At 41.2% G+C, this 21034-nt stretch overlaps 1 protein-coding gene across 2 annotated transcripts in view; it reads right to left on the bottom strand.

The window, feature by feature from the left end:
• The window catches only part of GUCY2C (guanylate cyclase 2C), a 47575-nt gene extending 27301 nt beyond the window's left edge, over window positions 1-20274 (bottom strand). Inside the window, exons 1-10 of one of the 2 annotated variants that reach the window (XM_051784142.1) lie at window positions 19875-20274; window positions 18889-19001; window positions 16501-16568; window positions 12938-13153; window positions 10462-10583; window positions 9499-9595; window positions 6714-6843; window positions 5387-5522; window positions 3665-3750; window positions 3120-3231 (exon numbers count right to left, since the gene is read on the bottom strand). In XM_051784142.1, the coding sequence (XP_051640102.1) occupies window positions 3120-3231; window positions 3665-3750; window positions 5387-5522; window positions 6714-6843; window positions 9499-9595; window positions 10462-10583; window positions 12938-13153; window positions 16501-16568; window positions 18889-19001; window positions 19875-20085 (1291 nt within the window). In that variant the 5' untranslated portion in view covers window positions 20086-20274. Of the gene's footprint in view, window positions 1-3119; window positions 3232-3664; window positions 3751-5386; window positions 5523-6713; window positions 6844-9498; window positions 9596-10461; window positions 10584-12937; window positions 13154-16500; window positions 16569-18888; window positions 19002-19874 lie in introns of those variants that run through there. The other variant, XM_051784143.1, reaches the window with a different exon arrangement.
• Window positions 20275-21034: the final 760 nt, after the last annotated feature.

Genomic DNA, 21034 nt, shown 5'->3' on the forward strand with positions numbered 1-21034 from the left:
GTTTAAAGTAATTCTGTAGTTGTAGACAGAGCTTTGGAGACTGTGGACTCATTTCTGAACCCTTCTGTAGACACTTTGTTGAGATGACAAAGTGCAACTGAGCGCTGTAGTCTTCAGTAGGAAATTAATATGGTATAGAGGAGAATTAATATGGTGGCAGTGCAAAGCTTTTCAAGTGTCCTTGGAAGCTGCCAGGTGACAAACAATTTGAAAATCTTGTTTTCCAGGAATCTGAGGACTTAGACCCAAAAACCACAGAGCACATGAGGGTTCTAAAACCTGAGCAAGCAAGCAAGACAAACAAGGCTGGGAGCTGACTTTTTAAGGTTGTAATTTTCATTGTCTTAATGTAGAAGAGTGAGCTGAAGCCTGTCTTTTGTCTGTTCTTGGAGCTCAGGGGTACTGGGAAAGAAAGTTGGTGGCCACCAACTTCCTTTGAAGAGTAACAGGCCATTAGTGCAGAGCTGCAGCTGGTGGTCACACATCTAGAGTGTACCTACTCTACTGAGCAACTCTCTTAGGCAAAGAAGGCAGAGAAGAATCCTGTTTTGCAGACTGACATGTTGGTTATGGGTAGTAAAAGAGCGAGTTACTCAGCCTTACTGAGGCTAACACAATTCTGTCTGTGCCCAGAAACAGAAATAAAAGCACACCAAAAAATTAATACATAAATAAAAACCAAAATTACATACACTAGCTGCCTTCAGAATCAGGCAGCAACTGAGGAAGGATTTTCAACATACCAATTTAAGTGTCTGTATCTGACACAGAATTCGGTTTATTAACTTCTCTGGATTTTGGATCCAGCTTTCTCTGTGTTCATCCCAGCATCAGTCTCAGGTTCTCCTAGGAATTTAGTATTAGTCTGGTCCTCTCTGTTGAAAACCATCAGTACTACTCTTTTAGTTCGCAAGGAAGGGTGTTAAGTCACCGCTATAAAATGACAGATACTTGAGAATGTGCAAAGCCATTTTGTACGAATTCTCTAAAACTTAAGGTTTGTGAATCGTGGCTTGCAGCTTAACAATGAGCAGTTTGTAGTTTCCCATGAAAGCGCTATGGGACCGTAATTTCCCTTTCCTGAGGCTCTGCTACCACCTCCTGGCTCTTAGTATTACAACACGCAGACAGAGAGTCACAAATTACCTGATCCTCTGAAACCAGAAACGTTTGTGTATTCAAGGCTAATTTTATCCAAGTTTAGAGTGAGGGCTAAAACTCTCTGAATAATGGGAAAACGTGGATGAAACTCCTTTGTTTATCACGGGATACCAGGAGGAAGGTAGGCAGCAGAACTAGTTCAGCTGTTCTCAGTTACAGCTTAGGAAGGAGCAGGGCTCTGGTTGCTCTGTTTGTTCACCTCCCTGGAGGAAAAAACACATTTCTGATTGGAAAGTTTTGACTGGCTTTGGCAAGTTTAAAGTGATTACTTCAACTTTGGCCATCTTCTTTTGGGGGAATATATTTATTTAGAATCACACTGAAGAAAGGTTTATTTTTTAAAAATGTGAATCAAATCAAAATAATCAAGTGCCTGTGGGAGGAAGTTTTACTTTAGTTTAGTATGGCTTGGCCACAGTGTCAGGCCTTCATTAAGCACTAGATGTTAAACTACTGTTTTGTAGACACTGGCTTTCTGCAATTCCCACTTTTTTTGTCCTTGTGCAGCAGCTTCAAACAAGAACATACTGAAGAAAATATTTGAAAGATACAAAAATCCACTGACAAGACAGCATTTTGTGGGCCCCGAGGGATGGATGGGAATAGGACTGGAGTCAGAAAGCCCATTCCTCAGGGACCTGATGCAGGGAGACCCTGTGGCTGACTTGTGCAGTGTTGCTATCTCTGCACAGGCAGGACTCATGGTCATACCAAGGGAGACCAGAGATTTGACCAGAGATGAAAAATGAAAGCTCCAGTGAACTCCCTCTGCTCTTTTCAGAACTGTCTAACTGGAGTCTTATCAGAGCTGCTGCCTTTTCCTGGCAGCTCCCGTGCATCCCTGCCAATAAACCACTATTCCTGCTTTTCTTAGAAGGGGTAAGACCTAATTTGAGGGTGTCTGATTTACTTTACCGAGGAATAAAAATGTTTGAATCCATTTACCACTTTACTGTGAATGGACTCTTATAGTTAGCAGAAGGTGTTTGTTTCTCCAGTTATGCTTTGCCTATTCCCTAATGAAGGTATGCAGTACAGCAAAATAATGGGAGGCCTTTAGCAGAGACCTTTAACAGCAGCATCTTTGGATTCTCACTGATGCAAATGACTCAGGTGAACACTAACCCACTGTGTACTAACTCTTGCAACCACTGCCACTGCAATAATTTTTATTCTGCAAATCACACTCTGAAACATATGCCCTTCCATTGCCAATCACCATGTGGCAGCATTCTTAAAGGGGAAAAAAAATCTCAATCTGATCAGACTGATAAGGCTGTACCCTACTGTGCTGAATAACAAGGGCCTTCATCCATTCTATTCAAGTGTCACCAAAAACTCAAAAGAAAAGGAAGTGGTGATTTCTGGGATTTCGGATTTAAAGTTTGGGTGTAGATAGAGCCATGATTCTATGATAACCATAGTTTCCCATTGTCTTTCTGCAGTCAGCTATTCTCAGAGACTCCTCCAGAGATGCACCCTGAATTTGTACAGTGCTGTGTCCTCTCCCTAGCTCCCTACAGCAAGGATAAAGGTGCAAGCAGAAGCCACCATGCTCCATCAGTGATACAGAAATGTAGAGTCAGATAACTCATCATGACCTTAATTCTGCTGCCTTTCCTGAACAGTCTTTCAAGCAATTCACATCACCACCATCTTCTAGTGAAGATTATTTGCGCAGGGGTGACCTCTTCTGAAACATCCCATGGTATTCCCCACGATCACTGGTACAGTAAGGAATCTATGAGAGACTTAGTAGCAGTGCCTAAACAGAAAGGAAGGTTTAGAACTGGGCTGGATGCAGAGAACATGGAGCGATGGGGCAGGAGAAGGAAAGATGCTGTTCTGCACCCATCTCCTGGCGTCACTGTCTGGGGGCAGTGTGAAGGTAACATGCTGGATTGCACAGCAGGTGGATCCTGTCTTCAAAGTAGAGGCAGATTTAATGGGTGTCTCACCAGTGCCTGGAGTATCACTGGGCAGCTTGTGGTTCTTCCAGATAAAATCCGGACTGTTAGTTGCCTTGTTTGTCTCGTTGTTGTGAGTGTTGAAATACAGAAGAGGTTTGAACTATGGATGTAGGAGAGAAGAAATGCAGTCAGCAGCTGTGCTGTCCCTCTTTTGTCCCTTGCTTCAGACTACCCTTAATAAATGTATTACCCAAACTCAAAGTAATTCTTGCTCTTTCTTCTACAGTGGTGCATTTCTCAGCATAGCCATCTGTTCGGCTGCCATATTCTTCCTCATTCCTCCCCTCTCTCTGAAAATAAATCTACCAATCCCAGAAAATACCAGCTGCACTTCACTTACTGAATCACCAGATGACATCAATCCTGTCAGTCTCCAGCACATCTCGCATGACCCCCTTCTGGCATGCACAGCATGCCTTGGCACTCCACCACTCCTGCTGTAGTTATTTTCATCATTCTTATGCAATAGTACACGACATTTTGTTTCTCTTTTCATATATAAGGTCAAACAGTTGCTCTCTGGACATACGTACATGCTTTGCAGTTGGTGATGTGTACAGCAGGGTCAGATTGGTATCAATGTCTCCAAATTCATCTAGAGTCACAGGACCCAGTAGACCTGCAGACACAAGGAATTAGTCAGAGAGCTTGTGTTCTCAGAAACACAAATGGGGCATGGAGGATGGGATAAAAAAGGATTCTGATATTCAAGATATTTTTCTTCTTCATATACAGGCTAGAATATGTGTCAACTCAGTGTGGCACTACTTCTCTGTTAATACAACACTACATTTTCTCTACAAAATTCAATAAAATGTGTTGAACTGACTGCACTGAAGAGGAAAGTCTCCCTCTAGCTATAGGAAAATGTATTTGTCGGGTTTCTTTAGCATAACAAGAATGTCAGACTAACCTCCCTTGAAGGGACCATTTTAGAAGTGAGAAAGGAAATAGTCTGTTTCCACCTGCAGTTTGAATCTATCAGCAAGAAAGAAAGTACAAGGACACTTTCATTCCCCTTAGTCTTTTGAAAACTACTTGCTTGGCTCTAATAATACCATTTTAACCAGGTTCCCAAGTCCCTCAGCACAGCTTGATTTTGCTCCCATGAAGTTGGTTGTCTCAACAGGAGCACAAGCATAGCCAATACCCACCACTCCTGAAAGTCTCACCTTCATTTTCCCCCTTCTTTTTTACGGGAACGTCTTTTTGATCAGATTCAGATTGCTCTTTTGCTGCTGTTGATGATGACTTCTTTTATTTTTCCTGAAGTTCAGTGTCATCATTATTTTAGTTCAGGAATTACCTTCTCCCTTTTCACCTCAAAAACTGATGCTAAGTTTTTCATGGTCCACCTTTTTAATACCAAAATAATCATTGTATGAAATCACTACTATCAGCCTCCATCACAAGAAAGAATGAGGGTGATTCAACACCTCTCACTTCTAGGATTTTTTTTTTAAACTAAACTAATAAATAATTGAGAGTGTTACAGTGCAGTATTTCAGATAAGTAAAAAAGTTTGTGCAATTTAACTTTCACATTTAGAGTTAAACTGAAGAGATAAGTTTACTGATACTCAAAAAGGCATGCTGTCTCCAGGAGGAGTTAGTAAACCATACTTTGCTAGGTATGGGATACCATGATTAAAACAAAGATAAGCCCAAAACCTGTTAGGCCCTCTTAGAAAAATTTGAGAAACTTCTACACATGTGTTTGCTGAACGTAGGTGAGATATAAACAAAAAACTTTGAGTCGTCAGTTAGGTACAGATCTCTGATGTGAAGCAATAGCTGGGACTATACTCCCAGAGAGGTAATGTTATCACTTCTTTGTGTAAGTCTTCCCTCTGCCTTTTCCTAATGATTGAATTCTGTGATTTTAAGCCCATGGCCTGCGAAATAAAAGCCCACTGGTGCTAGACAACCTGTGAGAGGAACAAGAAACTTGACAAAGAAGAGGCAAATCATTGCCAGCTGGCCTACACTCACATGCAGGTACCCAGGCCTACATGGCTTTGTAAACTGCAAAAGGTTGAAACTACTTCATTAAAGCTCAGCTAAGTGACTTCCGAGTAATTTTGAACATCAAATACTGAAGATAACATCCTTGTAAAAATTATATAAAAAGAAAAAACTCATTGAAGGGCTTGGACTTGTTTAGTGTAGAAATTACTTATCTTAGGAGTGTTTAAACCCAAATTTATTTCCCCTCATCAATTTAATGAACTCTGCACAGGACTGCACTTATTTTACCTTCAAAAGTGGTATCTCGGAATTCATTGATTAAACTGAGAGGTGACACTGGGCTCTGGGAGACAATAAATTTCTTGAGAGTATGCCCAAACAGCAAGATTGCATTAGAATAGCCAACAAGAAAGTCATCTTCCATCTAGAACAAAGGAAAAAGAAAAACAGCAGTTTGAGAGTTCATGATTCTGCCTTAAAGCTACAATAACTTTGGTTGTCTGTGTTTGGCAGAAGCTCCAGCATGGAAGACAAGAACTTGCTGAAACTGAGGGAGTAGATGGCCAATGCCACATCAGTGTTCTCACTTGGAAAAATAAAGGTAAACGTAATATATGTTTGGTGTGTAAAGACAGGGAGGTCATGAAAACTTACAAGAGATGAACATAAAGTTTTGGCATGCTGATCCTGGTGCAAAGGATTCAAGAAATCCTACACTCTAGGTTCTTGACAGGTCTGCTCTGCTCAGTGTGTCCCAAAGATCCTGGCTTTGGATTAGACTTTCTGTGCAGATAATTTGGTGCAGTGCCAGCAAGTCTGGGCTTCCAGATGGCCACAGCTAAGGGGCAAGGAGCTGTGCCAGATTTCTAGCAGCCTGCCACAGAGCTGGCACCCAAAAAGCATTGAGCCCAGGCTGGGGGATCTAGAAGCCATGTAAATCCAGCCAGAAGCTTAAGGCTGCCTGCTGAAGAGCTGGAGCTCAAAGCCACAAATCCTGGGAGGAACTCTACATGAAGGGCCTGGTTCCTAGACAGATGGCAGGAGTATCAGTTTCACTAAGCAGATACAGCATTTCCACAGTTTCTGCTTTTCTGGAAATTAAAAAAAAATACATATTTCCAACAGAAAAAAAAAAGGTTCCTGTTTATGAAGTTTATCTGGAAAGCCCCTGGACAGAAACTGCAATGGTTGTCACCTCTTAGACATATCTGCACAAAAAAATCAGTGAACAGTTACCAGTTCTGAACTTTCAATGCTCACATCTCAATTACATATATAGAACTTTCTTAAGTGATGCCTGTAAGATTGTCAGTCACTCAGAAGTGGAGTCGGAAAGCCATGTACCTATAAGTCTCCCTCATACCCTGTGAATATGACACTTGAAGACCAAATTAAAAGCTTGAGTTGAATTTCACAAAGTAGGAATATGACAGCCTGCATGTTTGCCTTACAATACTATATTTTTACATCATAACATCAGGACAAAATGTCATCCTGTGACACTGTAAGAAAATACCAGCATGGAAATATGACAGAGGATTTTTAGGTTTCATTTCCTAGTGCATGAACATGAATGAACTGAATGCAATAATCAGATATAAAATAGTGTAGTTACCAGGGTGTTGTCCTCACACTCTGTGTAGTCTCTAATTACAGTATTGTTGCTGTAATTAGCTGGTGACAGAGTCAGGACAAGTACATTCTGCATGTAGTCAGCTGAGCTGTTCTCCCTGAAGTACGTGTTACTGCAAAGCAAAGCACAAGAACACCATGAACACTCAACAACAGGGCCAGTGGTATCCACGACAGAATCACTCACCTCTTCCCAATGGCACTGTTATTTAACAGGTTAAAACAGTAATTCTAAAAATAAAATTTCATCATGCATACAACTCTTTATATTGCTTATTCCCTGATGCCAGCTTTTGTGCTTAAATATATTAAAAGGTAATATTAAAGAGATCTGGCAATCTAACACTCAAGAGTTGCAGCAAATTATTGTTATTATTGTAACTGTTTGGTTTCTGCCCTGTTTATTTCCTCTTTTTTTTTTCAAGCAGAATTTATATATATTAAAACTTAATCTCTTCTTGGAATCCACAATACTGCAATCATAGTTTCTTCATGTTACTATGCCTGTTTCTGACCTCTTTTGCACTCTTTTGCATGTTCCTCTAATTCTGATATTTTCTGCTAGAACTGAGCACAGCAGATTTGCACTAAAAGCATTTAACAGGAGGGCATGAAACAATCAGAGAAGTGCAGAGAGCAGCTTATTGATTTATTTGTTTAATTCAGTGAGATAGGAAAATCAGAGGAAACTGTGTGAACTTGAAAACTATGCTAGAGCAAGCAGAAGATGTAGCTTTCAGGCATCTTTGGTTTCATCACCTTGAGCTGCCATCTGGAAGTGCTTCACAAACTGGCCACCACTGGACTCACATATTAAGGAGGAATTTAGCAATAGATATTAGTGTCACATGGCAGCAACTGGCATTGCTATAGCTAGATCCATAAAAAGAAGATAATTGTATGAGCCTTCTCTCATTCTTCATGTTTGATCATCCTTTTATTTTTTCAGTCAATACTGTATTAAGACTTTTTGGAGACCACAGGCTTTGCTCCATGGTCATCTAACGGGATTTTGACTCCAGAGCACCATCCTTGCCTTTCTGTGAACCTTCTGACTTTTACATTGTACTTTTCACCCTAAAGAATTTCAAAGTGTTTTTCATCCAGGCTTGGACTAAACTAGCCAGCTGAAAAGGACACTTCATTAGACTCCACTAGGCTAGATAATCCTACAGCATCCCACCTTTCCCGAGGGCAGCTTAAAGACTATGTTTATGTGTTGGCTGCTAGATGGCTCAAAACTGAAGAAAATGTAAATCTGTCACTGTCAGAGGGATGTCACTCCTGGAGAAGCACAGGACTTTGCCTACTCTCTCATCTACAGCTTGAGTATTCATCCAGCACATGCCTGTATTTTGTCTGTTTTAAGAAAAATAACATGATTTGAGATACTCAGCAAAATCAAGAGTATGTAGCAAATTTAAGGAGGGCAGCATATAAAACAGGCTGAGGTGGCTGGGTAGCATCAGAAAGATTCATATCACAGCAGAGAAGCCCCTAATCTGCCTTACCTAATGCAACAATTATATATGCAACACCAGTAAGTTAAAGCACCCCCATACAGAGTCCCTATTGTGCATTTGCAAAGAAACAGGAATTGTGGCCAGTTGACTCAAAAAAAGCAAGTGGGGATTCCTAGAGCCTGGATAAAATGGTGGAATGCCTAAAACATATATGGTGAACCTCAAAGTGTACAGGACAGAGAAGATTCTATTAGAACCTGAACCACAGGATCCAGTTTGGACCCAAAGGTTAAGTATCTGAAGTCATTAATCCAAAGTTCCTCAGCCCTGACTTGTCAAGGTCAGCTTTAGACATGCAAGCTGGGAAGTCCCACAGGCCCTAGAGGTTCATGGATTCTTTTTGCTACACCAACAGTGAAATAATTAAAATCAAGACATGGGCACATACAGTTGCCTTGTTATCATCCATCCATTACACTGCCAGCACAGTCCCAGGCATGTTTTTGGTCTGGGCCAATTAACTTTCTCCCAGAGTGTGATTTGCTATGGCAACTGGAGGCATATCCAAAACACCCGGTTTGGACATCTACACATAGCTATACAGATATGAGCTGTGCTGTGTCACTTAGGCTTAGGGCCAAAGATCAGCTCTTCGTTCTCATATACAGCCAAAGCTTTTGAGGCTACCATTGATAAGGCCAGTTTATGTCAGTCCTCGTCTACAAAGATTTCTGTAGCAATGTAAAGAAGAAGAACAACAGAAAACTTAGGTTGTATACTAAGAAACTTCTCTGAAAAGTTAGATTTATGTACTTATAAAGATGCTGAAGAGATGGTTATAAAGTGTAAGAGTTATAAAGTGGAAAAACAGTTGTATCTGTCTTTTAAATAATTTAAAAATTGAACAAATGGAGCCTAGATAAATCTGTAAAACATATTTTCACAGTTGTCTGGTTGGGCAGAGTATCTGAAAAATGTACAATTTCTCATATAAACAGCTTATCACCATTCTGACTTTGGACTCTGCTTCTCTCATGGCTTCCTACACCAAGGAACTACCCCAACCTGCTCTGTCACTGCCTTAGAAAAATATTCCATGAAATATAGGGGATGTTGTAGAGGATGTGCCATGAATTAAATACTAAGCAGCTTAGATAAATGCCAAGACCTGAGGAAATATGGCAATAAAGCACAATTTGTGAAAGAGCATTTCTTCAACAAAACAGTTCCACTCAGACTATTTCCGTTATCTGTATCCATCAGCAAACTGCAGAGAAAAGAGGAAAAGCAAAGGTGATACTTTACTTGAAGAGATCTATCAGGATGATAACAATGTCATTATCCACTTTCTCCGTCTCTAGGTCTGTCCTGACATCCTCTGGAGAGCCACACATGATGATCACTACAGATTGGGAAAAAATGGAAACAGATTGGTGAGAGGTACAGACAAGGAGAGGATATTTGCCTGCTCCCCCATGTTTGAGTAGCAGGCAGTAGAGCAATTCTGGGCTAAGGCACATTATCTGTCCTGTGCTGTGCTGGGATGCAGGCACAGAGCTACAGCCTCTCTGCAGTAAGACCAGGATGTTTGACAGTAAGTAGTAAAAGGCACCTCAACACCTACAGCATTTTCTGTCTGACTGCACCAGAGCATTACTATTATCTCACTGAAGTAAGCATTAGTTCTGATGCAATATGGACTACTGATATGAACATTCTAGGTTAAATGGCATTCAAGTAATGGTTTCATTAGCTTGCTTACTCTCACACTCATTTGGCCTGCTGATGCCAGGTGTTCAGTCTTAAGAGAAGATGAGGTATTTATTGATCTGTTTTTCTAGTTTAGATCAGTCATTTCCAGAATAAGTGCCCCTTGATGGCAAAATGAGGCCCATATATGTACCAGGGCTGCAAACACATGAATGATAGAGAGCTTATAGTATCTATATTCTTCTAGTATTTAAAACCCATCTTAGGTGAACCTGTGATTCCTGGATTTCTGAATCTTTCACAAAAAGGAGCTTGTGCCTATATGGGATAATTCACCCCAGAAGCTCTCTGGAACCAGGATATTCCCCCATATTTTATGGGGGTGGAGAGAGTAACCTAGGAATGTTGTGCCATTTTATGTTTACATCCATATAAAATGGTATATCAGTGTTTCCACCATGTCTGGTGAAAGGCTATTCCTAAAACCTAACTAAGGGGTAGGTTTGATTTCCTGGGAAAAGCAACCTACTTGCAAGGACAGTGCACCGTCAGCCTTACCATTGCTTTTCCGGTTTGGATTTTTCACAGTTCTTTTCAGCTGCTCTGGAGTCCTTAAAATATCCTTGAACTTCAGTTTTTCGGAGAACTCTGTGATTCCAGCATCTAAAGCATTCATGTACCTGACACAAGGGAGCAAAGATATTGTCAGAAAATTGCTAACTTCTCACATTCTCCTAAATCAGCCACAGTGCAAGATAGGCTGATTTATGGCACACAAGAGTGTTTATAAGCTGGTATGAAACCTTTTCTGCAGCAATAAAAGCAAGAAAATCAATACATGGCATGAAAGACGCAGAAGTGCTTGGAAAGTCAACCAGAGGTATTTCAGCCTTGTACATGAAAGATGGATTTGGAAAATACAATGATGTAACAAGACATTAACAATTAAGGAAAAAAAGGGATATGGGGAAATTATAGTAAGTCAGACTAACAGGGAGGTAGAGCCAGGAAGTGGTAATCTTAGAAGACATGTGGAGGTTCAACTGAGTAAACAGGAGCTGCAGAAAGAACAAAGATAAAAAGCACACATGTACCCTGACTGTGAGAGAAGCAAAGGAAGGAAAGTAGCAACAAAAAAGCCTATACAGAGTCGGATAAAACTTGAAGGGGAAAATGAGCACAGCAAAAAAACCCAACAAAGTGAGTAAAAGCTTGCTAAAAGATTAAGGAAAAACAGTCAACTCCTAAATTCTATTCTTGCTTCAACATGTTGTGTCTGAGAAGAAAAATTCTGTCTGAAATAAAGTTACTGCAAAGGGAAAACTAAAAGAACTCTCTGTGTTTTCAAACTGCATAACTTTTGATCAACCAGCACTGAAATCCCAGTCCTAAGAACTACTAAATATCTTTTGCTTCCTTTTTTTTTTCCAGGAACATAATCATTAACCATTAATTTACAGGAACATATGCACAGTTGAAACATAACCTGATTTTGCTATCACTGAGTATTCACTTGTTTTTATACGTATATGGGAAAAACAATTAGCCCATGTAGTGTAACTTGTGCTTTAGACAAAAGGGTTCTTGTCAAATTAGACAGTTCAAAACCCTTCAAGTTTACAGTTTTTATTAAAGGAGAATGAGATGCATTTTTACAACTAAATTAGGATGAAAAATGGGCAGATATACGCAATTAATTTTAAATTTTTTTTGTTAATTCAACAATATAGGAGTTTGAACAATTCTGAAGTCATAAAGGAGGTCTTGAACAGAATTATTAATAAAAGCAAGGTAAGAAATGCTTGGAGAGGTAAGAAAAGTATGAAACCTGCAGGATTAAAGGGATTTAGCTAGTGTGTGTAGTGCACTGGCAATTATAGCTGCAAACATAGAGGAATAGGGATTGTAGTAAGAGATAAGCGAAGTGTACTGATATTTCAAAACATCAAAGAGAGGTAATCATGGCAATTACATCATGTGATCAAGTTGCTATCTATACTAAGAAAAAAGGAAACAATAAAAGTCCCTAAATACCTACAAAAGAGTGAACTGGAAATCAGTTTTTAGGTCCCTTAATTCAGAAAAGAATATTTTAAATACTGTAGCCAAAATATTCCATAAATACATGCTTATATCACTCTGAAGCCAATACAGTCATAAGTTTTACTTGAAATTCTGCAAGTTCCTAAGGTTATTAATTAGAAAGATATGTAACAGTTATTTCCATGAACTCTTTGCTGCCTTTGAGCTACATTTATAGAATTAATAGGAGAAATGAGATGCTTTTTTTAATTAATCAGCATTTTATATCTCAAAATTGGGAAAAAATTCAAAGGAGCATAGAAACACTAAAATGAGCTTAAAGTTAAATAAGACTCATTAATAGAAAAGTAATTATAAATATCAGTATATTACAGAGTCTATTCGTCTAAAACCAGCCTTTGTTTTCAGACAAGGAGAAATCCCAGCATTCTTGAGAATCAAACACAGGCTGATGTTTTGGGTCACAAAGTGAAAACTGTTTCCTTTGCTCCAAACTGGTGAGAGCATAGCCTAAACTCTGCAATCATTGGGGTTATTTTGTTTGAAGAAAGATATAGTTTGAACATTGGAAATGTTTTGGAGCAACAATAGTGCCCACAGATTGAAGCCATTAATTTGGAGAAACACTCTAAGAGCTTGGTAAGACCCCTGACCTAAAAAGACATCTATGAAGAACATGACAGAGGAGCCTCTCATGACACATTATTTATATCAAAGAGGCCATAAACAGGTATTTCCACCAGAGAGAACATGTGGGCAATGCTGTCCACAGGAAAAGCCAAGGCTTGCAAATATTTAAAATAGACTGATTGAAACCTTCAGATATGCACTACAGCTAAAGGGTATAATTCATCTTTTCCTTCTCTCATTCCTTGGTAGTTGTAAGGCACCTCCCAAAGTGTAGGGCTCAAAGAACAGCTCATAAGAACCATGTCCAAGGGTGGAGACAGCATTTATCAACAGTTGGCTCAGAGGTGGATCCAGATCTTACCAGAAGCATGCCTCTGAGGTTTCAGTCCTCTTGTAAATGTAGACAGATTCCCAGGTCGTGGTTTTGAATGGCAGCTGAGAATCTCTCCAAAAATAATTGAAGAATCCGTTCACTTTCCTGGCTGGAGTCAGAAGGCGGGTTAGGTTTTCTTTGTAGTCACAGGACAGTCCAAAACTCCCTACAGAGATCAGAGGCAGGCTCAGTACTGTGTCAAGTCTGAAGGAAGAGATAAGAGGACAAGTCTGAACAGATTGCTGTTGCACCAAGGCAGCTACCACCTGATGTCCATCCTCAAGTCCCTCTCCTCTTGTTCCCTGCATTAGTTTAACAGCAATTTGAACCTGAAACAGAATGCTCCTGAAAAACACAAGCAGATTTCAAGTCTGTATTGGCATCAAAAAGCCCTGTTGAACTGGTCCAGGCATCTTCTCTCACTGCCTCCAATTATTCATGCCCTTTTGAGTATCATGCACCATTTCAGCCCCAAGGGTTGTGATAGGAGTCCAAAGGCTCAAGGAACTATCTGCTTCTGCTCCCTGGCTGCCATTAACATGGGATGGATTTAATCTCATTATTGAGACAGTGCTGCAGGGTGGCAGCTTTTTTCCATCAAAAAAGCTTTACTCCTACAACTCAAAGGAAAAATTCCTCAGTTTCACTATGGCATATTTTAGGAGGTGTATAACAGCAGCAGTCAGGGAGAAAAAACTAAGGCAACCCTCTGCTGACAAGGAATTTGTTAAACAAAGATGTTTTTATACACAGAGACAATAAGCTTTTAAAGATAAAGGAATTTTCCTGGATGCTGCAATCTTATCAGACTAGACTCAAAATATTTCAGTTCTTGTATGGTGTTTTTTTATGTCATGGAATTTTGCCTTCATAAATCATGGCCATAAGAGTTGTTGGCATTATTGTGACAAAACCTTATTTTCCAGGTGAAGCACACTTACCAAATTACAGGGTTTATACTTGTTGCAACAGAAACAGACAGAGATGATGTAATAAGTAATGCCAGGAGACTGTTTCACTAATTAAACAGACATTTTTCTGACAGACTTAGAATAGAACAGAATAGAATAGACTGTTTCATTTGAAAGGGACCTACAACAATCATCTAGTCCAACTGCTTGACTGCTTCAGGGCTGACCAAAAGCTATAGCATGTTATTCATAGTATTGTAGAATGGTTTGGGTTGGAAGGGAATTTAAAGATCATCCAGTTCCAACCCTCTGCCACGGGTAGGGACACCTTCCACTGGACCATTTATTAAGGGCATTGTCCAAATGCCTTTTAAAAACTGACAAGCTTGAAGAATCAACCACCTCTTTAGGAAGCCTGTTCCAGTGTTTGACCATGCTCTCAGTAAAAAAATGATTCCTAATGTCCAGACTAAACCTCTCCCTACACAGCTTTGAATCATTCCTAGATGTCCTGCTGCTGGACCCCAGGGAGAAGAGATCAGCACCTCCTTCTCCACTTCCCCTTCTCAGGAAGCTGTAGAAAGCAACAAGGTCTCTCCTCAGCCTCCTGTTCTCCAAACTAGACAAACCCAGTGTCTTCAGTTGCTCGTCAGAGGACATGCCTTCCAGCCCTTTCGCCAGTTTTGTAAGCATTCAAGGACTTTCACATCCTTCTGAAATTGTGGGGCCCAGAACTATATACAGTGCTGAAGGTAAGGCTGCACCACCACTGAGTGCCACAGGATAACCACCTCTTTTGACCAGCTGGTGATGCTGTGTTTGATGCACCTCAGGATGTGATTTGCCCTTTGGGCTGCCCGAGCACACTGCTGACTCCTGTCAAAGCCAGCTGCCAAACAGCACCCCCAGATCCCTTTCTGCACAATTTATATTTGTGTCCAACATTACTCAGGATCCCAGGAACAGAATACAGAATTTGGATTGGACTTGTCAAATTTCATCCCTTTAATCATTGCTCAATGATTTCCTGAATTAGAGATGGTGAAGAAGTTTGAGGTAAACAATCCGGCTAATCCCAAATCACTCTTGTTACTTCCACTGTTCTGTTGCAACATCGCCACAGCTGCTGCACTTACAGACATCTTGCAGTTTCCACTGTGTTGTTTAATATCCATTTGATAAGCCAAACATGAAACCTAGAAGAGTGGCCAAGTGCAGGCAGCAGCTGGGCCGACATCGGCTCTGCACACTCCCACCCCACTTCCCATGGGTGCATTACCCACAGCGCCCTTCCCACACTTAAATTGTTGTAAAGTGCTTTTAATTGAAAGAGGTCAGGTTTAGATTAGACATTAGGAAGAAATTCTTTACTGTGAGGGTGGTGAGGCACTGGAACAGGCTGCCCAGAGAAGTTGTGGATGCCCCATTCTTGGAAGTGTTCAAAAACAGGCTGGATGGGACACTGAGCAACTTGGTCTGGTGGAATGTGCCCTTGCCCAGGGCAGAGGAGTTAGAAAGAGGTGTATGATTTTATAAAAGTAAGGCACTTGTTCTGATTCACAAGGCTATCACACAACAGTTACTGTTCTTTATTGCTTTTCATAAACTTCTGCTATTCACACTTTTAACTGTGTCAGAGTCCAAGGAAAAAAGTTTGACATCATTCTGGGCATCTCCATATCCAGCAGATAGAAAAGCAAACATTAAGTTAGGAGGTACAGTGAATAAAATGGGGTATACTGCACAATATTCTACCATGGTGCTCTATATATATGAGTTATGCTTTAGATTCTTCTATAAATCAATTGCATGCATTCCCCAGTAACATTGCATTCACTTCTGGTCATGCCACTCAAAAGTATAGAGCTAAAAGCAGACAAATCTTGAGATAAAAGTGTCTCAATTCTCCCAGTTTCTGTCAGTGAAACCCAAAAGCTACCAAAGTTTAGAAAGGGAAGTGATTCACCTGGGTAATCATATGAATTTGTATGTCATAACTGACTGGAGGTTTTAAAATTATTTATGCTAGAAGTCTGCAGATTCAGCTTACACTTTTGCTAATATCTGAGAATGAACATATTAATGTATGGTATAATATAGAATAGAATTATACATGTTCACATCTAAGACAATTCTTCAGGAGTGCTTCCTCAAGGCAGAAGGGTTTGGATGAAATTGTCTGCTCCCTATCCAAACAATCTTTACTGAAGATAGTTGGGGTTTTTGGATCTTCTCTTGGCACATATAACTCAGGCCTCCCTCAATGACTGAACACTCACCCAGAAGGAGCCCTGTTGCTGCAGTACTGCAATGTCTACATGCCTCAAGCTCACATCCCTTATCTGCTGCAGTTGCTAAGGAGCTACACCTTTTGAATCCTCAATCAATCAATCAATCAATCAATTTACTGTCTGGAATTAGAAGTTTCCCTGCTATCAGTGGGCTTTGTAAGGGGATTTTCTTCACCCTACCAAACATAGTGGCTATGCATAGGAGTCTTACTGCCTTGACTGTAGACCTTGAGGTGTCTGATGTATTCTAAACCCCAATGTCTCTGCAGGTTTGTTGTTCACAAAGCAACTTTGTTCAGCAACTGATATCTTTAACATCACAATATTAGGGGAAAGAGGTGGTACTTACGAGACCATTTGGTAGGTGGCATAAGTGCAAGCGGGTCCTATTACAGCACAGCCAAGTGTGCCAGAATCCTGCAAGGGATAAAAAGGTCATATGGGGACAGTGCAGAGAACTGGCAAGAGAGAGGAGGATGGGAAAATGAAGAAAATTTTAGGATTTGAGTAGTCACAGAATATATCTAGAAAAAGCAAGAAAAGAGTAGGTAAGGAGCTACAGGAAGTTTAAAAGAGTGAAGAAGGAAGAAATCACAGAAAGCCAAAAAAAGGCAGAGGACAAAATAGTTCCTGTGAGTATGACCTTCATTAAGAGACAGACAGTGAGTTAGGATTGAAATGTTGTTACAATTGCACATTTGAAATTACACACTCCAGCAGTGTTTGCATTTGCAGAAGACAGGGTGGCTGGAATTACAAGGTACTGTGTATCAGAAAAATTATTAGATACATGCATATAAAGCTAGTATTAAAAAAAATCCTTTCCTGACCACCAAATAAGGCCTGACTAGTATCTTTGTGTGTCATTGTAGTGGGTTTCTGTGGCTGGGTTTTGGTAGCGGGGGGGGCCTACAGGGGTGGCTTCTGTTAGAAGCTGCTAAAAGCTTCCCCTTTCCTGTGGAGCCAATGCCAGCTGGCTCCAGGACGGACTTCCTCCTGTTGGCCAAGGCCGAGCCAATTAGGAGTGATAGTAACACCTCTGTGATAACATATTTAAGAAAAGAAGGTTGTTGCGTAGAAAGAATTGCAGCCAGGGAAGAGCAGAGTGAGAACATGGGAATAACAACATAGACACCAAGGTCAGTGCAGAAGGAAGGGCAGGAGGTGCTCCAGGCCCTGGAGCTGTGGCCCCAGCGGCCTGTGGTGCAGACCATGGTGGAGCAGCTGTGCCCCTGCAGCCCATGGAGGACCATTGGGGTGCAGAGACCCACCTGCAGCCCGTGGAGGAGCCCATGCTGGAGCAGGTGGATGCATGAAGGAGGCTGTGACCCTGTGGGAGGCCCAGCATGGAGCGGGGTCCTGCCAGAGACCTGCAGCCCATGGAGAGGGAAGCCCACGCTGGAGCAGGTTTTTCCCGGGTAGGACTCGTGGCCCCTGTGGGGGACCCACATTGGTACAGCTCATTCGTGAAGGACTGCACCCCATGGAGGAGTGACCCATGGGACAGCAGTTTGTGAAGAACTGTTGCCTGTGGGATGGACTCACGCTGGAGAGGTCCATCAAAGACTGTCTCCCGTGGGAGGGACCTCATGGGAGCAGGGGAAGGACTCCTCTCCCTGAGTAGCAGCAGAAACAACTGACCATAACCCCCATTCCTTGTCCCTCTGCACCGCTGGGGGGGAAGAGGGAGAACCTGGAAGGAAGGAGGGATGGGAGGAAGGTGTTAAGACTGTTTTATTTCTCACTCTTTGGCTCTTATCTTGTTAGTAATAAATTTAAGTAATATCCCCACTTTGAGTCTGTTTTGCCCATGAAGGTAATCAGTAAGTGACATCTCCCAGCTGTTATCTCAATTCATGAATCCTTAGCTGGTTTTTTTCTCTCTCCTCTGTCCAGTTGCAGAGGGAGAGTGAGAGAGTGGCTTTAGTGGGTACCTGGCATCTAGCCAGGGTCAACCCACTACAGTCATGAGGGACAATTTCTTAGCAAAGGCTATATTATGTGCTCATCGATCAGTAGACTTGAGAATTCACATGGGATTGACAAAATTTCACTCAAAGGTGAGAAAATCCACTGAAACAGCTTCCTGAAGTGCACCAATTCTAACTGAAGCTTTTCCTCATATTAAGGTATTCGCATAGTTTCTCTCACGTGACTTCTGTGATCTCTTAGTGAGAAGCAAGCACTTCATCTTTGCCCTTTGGGCATAGTTCCATACCCATTTCATCAGTAACAGTGCCAGCCTAATGATTTCTCTGCTCACATGTTCCCATCTTCACCACAGCTCTTTCTTTTGTGTATTGTGTAAACTGACGGTGAACCAGATCAGGCTCTGATCCAGTTGGAAATTGAGCTTTTTGCTCTGCTTGGGCTGTTTGAGCATTTGGGTTGGTTTTGGGGGGGTTTTTGGTTGGTTTTTGGTTTTTAATGTTTTTTAATGGATTGCTTTGGCTATGTGTCCACACAAAGAGCTGTGCAGATATAAAAAAGAGGACAACTTAAGCATAGGAAAAGGAGCCCGAAGCTGAAGCTGACAGTTTCTGGGAAGCATTCATAGAATCTCTCTCCAGTATTTGCCTCCTTCCCTTCACAAAACATACAGGAACATCTTCTCTTTGAAAACTTCACTTCCCTGTCAGATTTGTTTGGAACTGAACAAGAGAATGAAAAGTTAATAAGGAAAGACAGAGACATACATGAGTACACACAGGCAGAACAAAAGAAATCTCCTACTCACATAAATTGTCTTGATGAGCTCCACACCTTCACAGGTGCTAGTACGACACCCTTGTGAGACATAGAGTGATGAGGCAAAGGTGTGGAAGATGGCATCAACTGTAACATTTTCTCCTGATGCAAACATAAAAATAAACAGTGTCATGAATTGCAGAAAACAACTAATATGCTATTATCCCACTTCTTCTGACACAGGTCTGAGCAGTCTTACACTAGGCGATCTGCTACCAGAAAGCTTCTACAAAGTCCACCTCTGACCTAACCCCCACTACTGTGGATGTGAGTCCACCACACAAAAAATTTGCTCTGGTGTGGACTGCTGACTTCTGATGAGTGACTTCTTATGAGTGTTAATACTTTCAGTACAAAGTACTTTTAGTCTTGGCCATTACTAGAGACATTTTTTAAGGCTCTGTGCGAAGTAATATTTCTTTGAAAACTCTTTTTCCCCATAATATTCTAGAGGGTGACAGAAGATTGGTGATATTGAAACGAGAGGTAATCTATCAAAATAAATAAAAGCATCATGACTCTAAATGAAGGAAAAACACATGGACTGCAGATTCCTCACACTTCGGGTCATGATGTGATCAAAAGATGGGATCAAGAGGAAAATTATTTTCAGAAAGTAGAGACTAATCTAGTCAGGAGAGGAAGCAAGGGCATCCCAATGACTGCACTAGATTGATCACTGGTCTTGTCCGATCTAGTTCAGCTATTCCCATATTCCTAAATCTAGCTGAACATCTCCAGAAAAGCATGTGGGAAGGGTCTCCCAAAACACCATGAAAACATATATGGTTCTGCCCATCTGTAGAGCACTTCTATTTTTACAGAGAGAGGTCATTATTTCTGTAAGATCTTTATAAGATGAGCAGACAGGCAAGGAACCTGTCTGAGGAACATCTTGCTGAAGGTCAGATGGTGTGACACAAGTGTGACAAGAAACCATAGCAAGAGAGGGGTAACCAACACCCATTGCCTTACCTGTTGTCTGGAATTCATTTTGTACCCATTTCAAGGCTCCATTCACAGCACATTTCAAACTTTCAGGACTTGATGGGAAGTCCGAGTAATTCATGAGCATCACATTGATCACATAATTCTTGTTATTACACCGGTTTGAACCAACTTGCTGCAGCAGCTGGAGCGAGGAAAACAAAGGCCAAATGGCCAGAATCAACATCCGTTGCTTCATATTGCTCAGTTTAGACCCATTGTGTGTTCCCTCTCATTTCTTTTTCTCTTCCAACTCTCTTTCAGATACTCTACAGTGGTTTTGTTCAGAGGTAGAACGAAAGAGACCTCCACTCCATAGATTCAAAGACAGGCTGTACGATCCTTCTCTCTGGCACTTCCCTATTCCCTTCCCTGCCTTCACCTACGCCCGCCCCTCCGGCGTACTAGGTGGCACTTCAAGGTGAAAAACTAGCAACAGGAAAACTCAGGAAAGGAGAGAGGCTAAAGGTTGCTGTGAATGTTTGCTCATGGAAAGGCTGAGGCTATAAAACTGAAACATTACCAGAAACCTTGCCTGATAAGAGCACTAACTCTTCACCACAGGGATAAGATGAGAAAGGGGGGGGGACAAATGGACTGTAAAGACAACTCTTTAAAATGGAAATAAAATATAAACTCTATTAGAGCCTAGAGGAAAACAGATAGTTACTTCACATTTGCATTTGTCCTACATCTCTGATTACATTGCCACACCATCTCTGCAGGCTGAGCTTGTAAATCAAGCATATATTTTCTTCTGTGATAAGTTATCAATTTTGTTCCTTTAGCTTATAACATTGAAGTACTTTTTGTGTTGGCAAAAATGTCCAACTTGCAGTCCTTCAGACCAAAGCCTTCGTTTCTACTTACAGACTCAACACAAAGCTTGTCCACTCACATTCTCCCAGCACTGCATGCCAAACTGCCCCAGGTCTACCCCAGACATGTTGCTCCCATGCAGCACGGGTCTCACTGCCCACTCCCACCTTGTCAGATGGCTCCTCAAATGGGGGGCCAAAATATTAATACTTTATGTGATGAACCTCTTGCATCAGGTAAGGATTGGCAAAGGTGAAGGTCGCATCTCAGGCCTGCGTGACCAAACTAAATTTTAAATGGCGTCACTAAAAGGCACACATTAAAGGACA

Source organism: Manacus candei, unplaced genomic scaffold, assembly GCF_025592945.1.
Source record: "Manacus candei isolate 608988 ecotype Guabito, Panama unplaced genomic scaffold, ASM2559294v1 h1tg000018l, whole genome shotgun sequence".
Lineage (NCBI taxonomy): Eukaryota > Metazoa > Chordata > Aves > Passeriformes > Pipridae > Manacus > Manacus candei.